We start from the raw sequence: 9,310 nt of genomic DNA, 5'->3' as shown, positions 1-9,310 counted from the left end.
GCAGGAGTTTCTCAGGGACTGCATTAGTCAGAGACAAGTGAAACAGTGTGGGATGGCTCTCCCTTTCTCCGCCTTAACCCCCTCCCCAGCCTCCCTGTTCTCACAATGATGTGCTTTTGGCTTCCCCAGCTACAGCATTGCAACTTTTATTCCAGTCAAGGCTTCAGGAAAGATAACCAACAACCAACCCTCAACCCCGAAGTTGCACAATACACATCTGTCACCTCCAAACCCCACCACGGTCCTGCCCCCCTCCCCAAGGAGCTCCCTCCAACAGGAGTCAGACTTGGTTCCTCAGACATTGCACCAAACAGGACACTCCTCTGAGCTAGCAGCCCCATGGCACAGCCTCAGCTTCTCAGGGTAAGAAAGCAAGTGCTCGTTGTTTGGAAGGTTGATGACACATTCTGCAGATGCAACCCAGGGCAGGAAACCCCCTCCAGACACTGCTTCAAGGGATGGAGATGAAAAGCATGTGAAACCATTGCCAGGACAGGACAGGACAGGACATCTCTAGCCTTAAAAGCTGCCCCAGCCTGGGTAGGGCAGTGCTGCAGTGGAGGCCTCACCCCCTGGCACTGACCAGTCCATGCACAGCTAAAGACGTTGTGTTCCAGCGGTGTGCAAGGAGGCTTGGACAGTCCCACAGGATTCCTGTTTATTTCCTTACTCCACTCTGCAGCCAACTCACCACCAGCAAGGGAAAGGTCGGAAAGCAGGCAGGGCACGTCTTTCCCCTTGCCCCCAAGCAGAGCCACACCGTGCCTGTCACAGGATGTACCAGGCTGCAGCTCCCGCTGCCACGGCCATGCAGGCTGCCAGCACCAGCTGCACCAGGGGCTGCCTGGCCAGGCCCACGGCAGCGTGGAAGGGGCAGCTGGGGCTTGCTGTGCCTGCAGGACACAGAAAGCACCGTTAGTACTGCCGCTCCTGTGCCACACACCCGTGGCAGCCCCCTCGTTGCCACCACCTACCCAGTTTGTCTGCATAGTAAGGGCATTTGCGGATGTCTCCTTTTCCATCGTGGACTGGAAAGCCTCCATCTTGGGCTTCTTCTCCCAGCGACCTGCCAATCTTGTCCAGCTCATCGAACACCTGCAAGCGGTCACAGCGAGCACATGAAGCAGGCAGAGCCAGGCAGCTCTCAGCCAGACCCCTGCAATCATCTGGGGAACAGGCCAGCACCACTCCTGCTTCCCTGTCCCCAGCTGCCTTTCAGGGCATCCGCTGCAGAGCTGGGGAGACACCTGGCACATGCTGCAGCTCCAGGAAGGCACAGCCCATCCCAAGAGCATTCGGTCAGAGCCAGGAGCAAGGCAGCACCACCCTGCTGCTCACTGGCCAGCCTGCTGTGGGTGGGAGTGTGGGGCAACAAGCTCTCCCCTCCCGCTGCAGACCCTGGAGGATCGCAGCTCCTGCAGCGGTCAGGCAGCCCCTCTCACTGCCATGGGATTCCCTAAGGATCCTGACAAAGGAGCCAACCACACCTCACCGTGTTTCTGGCCAGTTTAAATCCCACTGACCTGCTACAAGCACAAGATTAAAACTTCCATCCAGTAGCTAAATCTGTGTTCATCCCCTGGGGCAAGCAGCAGCTCAGTCAGGTTTGATGAGAGGCAAATGCTACGGGAGGAACAGGAGGCTCCAGACATTTTTGACCATGGGCAACAAGTCAGACCTGGGACAGGAGATGAATTGTCACCAGGGTGGTGCAGCACACTCAAACTGTTTGAGGCTGTCCTGGCACAAGAGCTCTGCTCCCCTCAGTGCTTCACAGCCACACAGCCTGTGGGAATCTTCAAGTCATATTAATTTTGCCTTAATCAAAGCGCTTGGCTGTTGTGTTGGAGCATGGGAGGAATTCCTGCCTGAAGCCAGTCAAAGAGCTAGTTCAACTAGAATCCCAACTCCTCAAGGAGGGGCTGTGGTGGTCTGAGCCCCAGACCACTGACTAGGTGAGTGGTGTGACGGGATTAACCTGGGCCAGACCTAAAAGCTGCAGCACCAACACATGCAGAAGATCAAGGGATTTGTTTAGTACCTGCATGTTAAATCTGAAGGCTTTGTTGGCCTCCTCCACGATCCTTTCCTTGGTGTTCTTGTCCAAGTCCAGAGCATTCATTCTTGCTCTGTAAAGCTGCTTGAACTGCTGTGCGTTGGAAATGTTGTCAAACACGTAGAATTGGATCCCTTCCTCAGTACTGGGCAACTTCAGGGCCCTCTGGGCTACCTTCTTCAGCACCTGGCCACCTGAGAGGTCCCCCATGTAGCGTGTGTAAGCATGAGCCACCAGCAGCTCTGGCTCGTGTTGGCCCACATGATGGATTCTGTCCACATATTGCTGAGTTGCCTCTGAACACTGGATCTTTTCCTTCCAGTCTTCCCCATAGAAATATTTGAGGTCTTTGGCCAAAGCTTCTCTCCGGTGAAGCTCCACGGGGAAATACAGAGGAGCAAAGAGTGGGTTGTCCTTGTTGCGATCCATCTCCTCTTCCAGAGCAGAGTAGGTGAAGTAAAGGGCCACAGTGGCCAGCTACGGACAGAGCACAGCACACGTGAGAAGCTGCTCACTGGATGGGCACAACTCATCTCATGACTACTCCTGCCTACAAGGAATTTGGGTAAACAAGAGCAAACCCCCAGACCTGGCACACAACCAGCCTGGAGAGCCTGTGCCAGGCAGGCACTGCCTGAAGGAGCCAAGGCTCTGCTCCACCTACCACCATAGCACCCAGGGCTGCGAGGCTCTGCCTTGGGAGTCTGCAGCAGTCACTGGGTGCATCAAAGAGACGGGGAGCAGAGCAACACCCACCTTGAAGAGCTCCTTCTTGATGCGGCCCTTCAGGAAGTCCTTGACAAACTGAGTGTTCTCCGCGCGGTCGTGCGATTCCTTCGTCCCCTCCTTCAGCAGCTCCGAAAGGTCCATGGGGCTGCAGGCAAACAGGGAGCTCCCGTCACCCCACGGCCTCAGGCAGCAATGAGTTTGTCCCTGCTGTGTTTGGAGGGATCCCCCACCATCAACCATCCCGGTTCAGAGAATGTACAAGGTGGCACCCTCAGCCACCCCGCGGGCTGAGCTGGCACCTGCTGGAGGGAGCAGCAGGGTGGCAGCAGCCCATGTGCCAACCAGACTTGCCACTCCAGGAGGGCTGGGGCTTACCAGGGGCTCTGGCCCAGGATGCAGAAGCAACTGCCAAGGACCTGCTGATCCCTGCGCCATGACTTTTGCTTCTCATCCATGTGAGCCAACAACACTACACAAGGAAGCCTTGAGCGTATGGGGAGCAACTATCAGGGCAGCCCAAAGGGCTTGGGGGCCTTGGTGGTATCTTCTGCTGGAGAAGAAAAAAGGCTCAGGTAGGTCCCCCACCTTTCCCAATCTGGATATCAACTGCTGGTGAAGAGATAAGAGCTGAATGGTAAAGCAGGGCAAGAACACCCTTTACAAGTTTTTCTCCTGCATTACACTGTTTTTTCAAGTTTCCACAAGGTGTCTTGTTTTAAAAGAGACTCAAAACATTAAAATCTATGATTTTAAGCTACAGGCACTGCACCCACCTGGACACAGGAGCACAGAATGAACTGGGTTGGAAAAGACCTTTGAGATCACCAAGTCCAACCTATGACCTAACACCTCCTCATCACCTAAAGCACAGCACTGACTGCCAGTCCAGGCTGTCCTTAAACACATCCAGGGACAGTGACCCCACCACCTCCCTGGGCAGACAATTCCAGTGCCTGTCACCCGTCACTCTTTCAGTGAGGAATTTTTTCTGTTGTCTGACCTAAACTTCCCCTGGGGCAGCTTAAGGCTGTGTCCTCTCATTCTGTCAGTGTTCCCTGGGAGAAGAGCCTGACCCCCTCTGGCTACAGCCACCCTTCGGGAACAGCATCAGGCCACTGGTACAGTATCAATACTCACTCAAATCATGCCAAAGTGCACCTCACAGTTTTTATCTCTAGTTTGCTATAGCTAGCACACTCGTGTTAGCTCTAAGAGAGGCTTTGAACACTCCAGACCCACTCAGTGTGCCAGCAGAGCCAGCAAACATTAACCTCTCATGAAGCCGAGCCTGTCAAGTCAAAGAAGTTGACCAGCCTGTCTAGATCTTCTAGAAAGCACCCTGGCTCACCCTTCCTGTTTTCCAAGTCTGAAGCCTTGGCTTTTAGAACATGTGTGTGAATTTGTTTTTTAAAGTAATGTCCTAGAAAATGTCCTTGCCTAGACCTGGGTATTCTGCAAAGGCAAGAGCTCACCAGAGTAGAGTTCACCTCCAGAGTCAGTTTTCAAAACAAGAAGCCTGCCCAGCGAGCCATGGAAAACTGGCTCCCCTCGGCCAGGAAGACACAAACACAGCTGCCAAAGAGTCAAGAGTGTTTCTGACATGTGACTTTCATAGTCAAGACTAGAGAAACAACTGTTTGTTGTCAGCCCTGCCAGATCACTCTTGCCCATCCCTTCCACCCTTACAGTACAGTTTGGCTCAAGGTTTCACAGCACATGTATTTGACTGATCCTTTTTTGGGGTCTCTCACTTCTTTCAGATGAGAAGGATCACTCCTTTACCTGGAAGATCTCTTGCCTTGCCCAAGGCCGTGTCTGTGCCATTGTGTGGGATAGAACTCACCTGACAGCATCATCTTCTATCTCCTCATAGTGCAAAACGTCTTCCTCTCCCCCCTCCGGGCTCTCCAGGGCTGATGGCATTGTGGTCACTGCTGGGATCAGTCTGAAAGGCAAAATCAGAGAGAGGCTTTCAGGGGAAGCTGCCTTAGCAAAGGGATGGGTGTGAAATGCTGAACAGTACAACCAGGACTTCTCTGAGCAGCCCTGCCAGGCAGGGCAGTGAGGAGCAGCCTCTGGCTGTTTCCACCTCACACCAGGCACTTCCAGGGATGCAGATTTGCCTGTTCAGTTCAGCCACTTCAGGTGAACCTCAACACTGACAGCCAGTTCACAAAACATTAATCACAGCAGCCTGCATTCCATTTCCCCCTTCAGGATGGCTCCTGGCTGAAGATGAGACCTCCATGCTGGCAATCTGCACCCGACTTATGAGCAGGCTGCTTTCCCTGGCGCTACCAAACATTTCCCCCAATGTCACACTGAGCAGAGAAACTGGAAAGGGAAGACCCTCTTCACTCAAGAGGAAGAACAAGCTACATGTACAAGAACAAAGCTTCCTGAAGTAAGCAGTGGTGAATTAGGCCAGCTGAGCTCTGAAGTCAGGCAGCTCACAGGGGAAACAAGAACATTCCCTGTGACAGAACAGAGGAACAGGAACTTCCAAAGCAGGGGCAGATTTCACTGCTCTGCATTTCCTGGGCCACTCTCCAAGCAGAGTGAGCTGCAAACAGCTCCTGCTCCCACTCACACCCCTCCTCACCTGCCTGGCAGAATTTGGTTCAAATCCCATAAGTAACTGGGCTCCCCCTCCTCATTTGCAAGAGGAAATAAAATGTCCTTGAATGTAACAGGGTGCGCAAGCCTTACCCGGGAGCAGGAGCAAGACACACCTGGATTACATGGGCTGAGCACAGAAATCCAGGCTCCTCATTTATAAAATGGACCTGTAATCAGCTTTGTGCAGAGCAACACCACCACCACCTTTCAGGCAGCCTCGGGAGAGGAGCAAGGAGCCAAGCTGATGCTGGCTCTTCAGAAAGCACTCACCAAGGGACATTCCTCGTGCTCCCCACTTCAGTTCAGCCCCCCTTGCTGGGCTGCATCCATGGATTCACTGCTCAGCCCACGGCTGGGGACTGGGAGAGCCAACAAGCAGCTGGTCAGCACAGGGCCAGCGCTGGCACAGCAGCTCACACCAGCACACCACTTAGAAATTAATTGCTCTCCAGTTCCTCAGCCCAGAGTTTCTAAGCCCTGCTTCACAGCCACCCTCAGTGCTCTCCACACCCCAAGCAGGAGCCAGGGCTGAGCCCCACCCTCAGGTGCAGCCCAAGGCCCCCCCAGCTCAGGCACAGCAGCTGGTCTGGGGCACTCATCACCAGCTGAAGGTTTCCCCTGGGATCACAGAATCTTCACGTTTCCTGGGACAGAGCCCTCCCAGGGGAAGGCTGACCAAGTGCAATGTTTGTGATGCCAGGAGCCCAGGGCTGGGACAGAAGTCATTCAGGGTCACATGGGGTGGCAGTCCAACAGTCTCACCAGCACTCCCTTGACATGGCTCCGTGCAGCCTCCCCAGCCCCGGATAAAGGTCAGGCCAGAAACCAGCCTGGGGTGCTGTGCTGCGGGATCACTCACCAGGAGCTCACCTCGGGGACACACCTTCACCCCTCACACAGCTGCAGAGTGGGGAAGGGAAACCAAAGCACAAAGACAAATGAGCCAGCTGAGCTCAGCCAGGAGCCTGCTGTGGGCACAGGAGGAACAGCACGCTCACCACCTGTCAATGTCACCAGCTCTGTGACACCCTGCCTGCTCTGCTCATGGCAGCTCAGGACCTTCTCAGGAGATGTAGATCCCAAAATGAAACTAGACAAACTAGTTCAAATTCATCTTATACTCCCAGAAAGACAGAGTCCTGGAGGTGAGGTGCCTGTCTCCACATGCCTGAAACAGCCACTGGTACAAAGCAGCAGGTGAGAGCAGAGCTACAGAGCACTTGAGCCACACTCATCCCTCGGGAGAGGCCTGAAGGCTGACATCAAATCCAGCCCAAAGGAACACACCAGGCCAGGCCCCAAAATCAGTGGTTAACAGCAGCAATGGCTCAAGGCTCCCCACGGCCAAAGATGGCCCTGAGATCATCACCTGCTCACTCATCAGAGCCTCACTGCCACAGCCTGAGCACGCTCGTGTTCAGCGGGGTCTCAGCAGCCTCCAGCCAGCCCTGTCACTGGTGCTGCAGAAGCACAGCTAATGGGAATGGTGAATGACTGTCCCAGGAGCACAGTCTGCTGCTGGGAGCAGGGGTTACCATGCAGAAAGTCACTGAAGGCCTCTGGTGCATTCTCAGACCTGCATTTCCCCTGGCATGTTTTGCAGGGCTCAGCCTGACAAGTTCTTCTCGTGGCAGGGTTACACCAGTCCCTGTAGCCCCAGGTGAGGGCAGAACTCGTGCAGGAAAACGTGGAAGCTGAGATTTTTCCCAATACAGTCTCTAGCACAGACACATCCCCAACAAGACAAGTCAGCACAAACCCCATCCTTTCCCTGGTGGGTCACTGCAGAGCTGGGGGGAAGGCAGAGCCACAGTGTCTCACAGCAGCACACACTGCTGCTTTCACTCCAACACTAGAACTGCAAGCCTCAGTTCGTGGTCACAGCCCTGGTTTCTCTGCTCCTCTGAAAGGGGACACGTCCCACACGCCAAGGAGAGGCTCAGGCACTGCCACCTCCTCTGCAGAGGCTGGAATGCCATTTCATTTGCTGCAGGGAGCTCTGCTCATCCAGGACCTGGCTGATGTTCAGGGTACCTCCCAGTGCCCAGACACAGCCTGCCTGGGAGCAACCAACAGCCATCGCCTGGGACAGCAGGGCTGGAGAGCGGGGAGGAGGTTTGGTACAGGACACCTCAGCATTCCAAACATTTCTTCCCTAATGACAGTGTTCAAACTCCCGGAGAAAACACCTCTACCTCATTTCAGTGAGTACAGTTTGTCCCTACACACATCTGCTCACCAAGCTGCACGCCCCAGAAGCACAGCTGGTCTTCTCAGGGTAGGGAAACATTTAATCCAAATAATCCCGAGCCTTTTGAAGGAAGAAGACACTGCTGCTGCAGGGAAGGAGGACTGGGAGACCTAGATTTGACTGGGCACTCTGGGAGAAGTTTGGTAACTCCCAAACACCCGGGCAGTACAGAGTTCATATCTGCTGTTTAATTTGCATGCAACTTCAAGGCATTTCCCCACACACAGAGCTCAGAGTGTAGTTGGACCTACCATCACTGCAGTGGAAACAAACCTCAGAAACCCAGGCCTAGAGGCTTGAAGAATCATCCCAGAGATTACCTGGCAATCCAGCAGGAGAGATTCTCATCTCCATCTCCTTCTGGGATTTGGCACTGGCTGCTGCTGGAAATGGAGCCTCAGGCTAAATTACCATATTACCTGATCCCAGGAAAGTTAAGATTTCACCTGGACACAGCCTAAATTTAGCCAGTAATTCAAGTCCCAGACACTTCTAGCAATGCTCACACAAACACTACTTGTCTTCTAGAGCTGCAGCCCAGCACCTCAACAAACCGACCAAAGGAAGCTCCTGGTGACCTCAAAGACCTTGTCCAGTGCTGCCCTGTGGTAGTGGCACTTGTGTCAGCCCATCAAGAACCTATTTTCTCACCCTGGCTACAGGAACAGACAAGGGAAAAGCCAGGGTTGGATGTGGGCTGAGAAAGAAAACATTGTATCAGACACACACAATTACACCAACAGCCTTTGTTCGGCGGAGAGCCAGAGCCTGTCCCGGGTCGTGTCGGCTGTCAGCTGTGCCCGGGACACGCCAAGCAGGGCCAGTGACAGGCACTTAGGGCTGCTCCGTGCAACGCAGTGCTGAGGCCTGAACAGGACAACGGCCAGGACTGGAAAAGGAGGAATAGCAAGAGGCCTTCAAGGCTCTCCAAGTGCTTCTCTGAGCTCGGCGGGGCCGAGGAAAGCCCAGCGGCCCCGTGGCCACCGGCAGCACGCAGCGCAGGGCTCCGGCTCCCGAAGCCCCGGGCGCCGCTCACGAGCAGCCGTGCAAAGTCACGGCGGGGCTGAGGACCCGGTGCTGGCACACGCCGCCGGGCAGGCGCCCGCTCGCTCGCGGGGACACGCGGCAGGACCGGGGAGGGCTGCGAACGGCCGGCCCGGCCCCGCCCGGGCGCACGGCTCGCGGCGGGAGTCGCGGGCCCGAGCGGCCCGGCCCGGCCCGCGCAGGGCGGTCACGCCGGCCGCGCCGGCCCCGGGCCCCGGCGGGCGGCGGCCCGGGAGGGCTTCCCGGCCCACCCGCCGCCGGGAGCGGGCAGAGCCCCGCCGGGGGGGCCCCGAGGGAGGGATCGGGCCGCGGGGTCGGCCCGGCCGCGTTGCCATGGGGACGCGCCGCACTCACCGCTGCCGCCGCCCTCGGCCCCGGCGAGACAAAGCGCGGCCCCGCGGCCCCGCGGCCCCGCCGGCCAATCGCGAGCCGCGCACCGCGCGCACCGCACGCGCCGCCGATTGGCCAACGCGGCCCGGGCGGCGCGCGAGCACCCCCCCCTCCGGAGGCGGCCGGGGCGCGAGGCCGCGCAAGCGCAGAAGCGGCCAATGGAAGGGAGGCGGGAGGGAAGTCACGTGGTGCCCCGCCCCCCGCGCTCACCTGGGCGGCCC

The 9,310-nt window shown here is 56.4% G+C and overlaps 1 protein-coding gene across 1 annotated transcript; it reads right to left on the bottom strand.

Annotated features, from left to right (window-relative positions):
• Positions 1-121: 121 nt before the first annotated feature.
• On the bottom strand, positions 122-9,178 carry HMOX2 (heme oxygenase 2). The gene is made up of 6 exons (XM_038151156.1): positions 9,054-9,178; positions 4,629-4,730; positions 2,813-2,930; positions 2,042-2,533; positions 975-1,095; positions 122-893 (listed from the first exon to the last, which is right to left on the bottom strand). Exons 2-6 carry the CDS (start codon positions 4,706-4,708, stop codon positions 769-771), a joined length of 936 nt encoding a protein of 311 aa, XP_038007084.1. The 5' UTR covers positions 4,709-4,730; positions 9,054-9,178; the 3' UTR covers positions 122-768.
• Between the last annotated feature and the right edge of the window lie 132 nt (positions 9,179-9,310).

Source organism: Motacilla alba, chromosome 14 (genome assembly GCF_015832195.1).
Source record: "Motacilla alba alba isolate MOTALB_02 chromosome 14, Motacilla_alba_V1.0_pri, whole genome shotgun sequence".
Classification (NCBI taxonomy): domain Eukaryota; kingdom Metazoa; phylum Chordata; class Aves; order Passeriformes; family Motacillidae; genus Motacilla; species Motacilla alba.
This window is presented reverse-complemented; position numbering and strand designations above follow the sequence as displayed.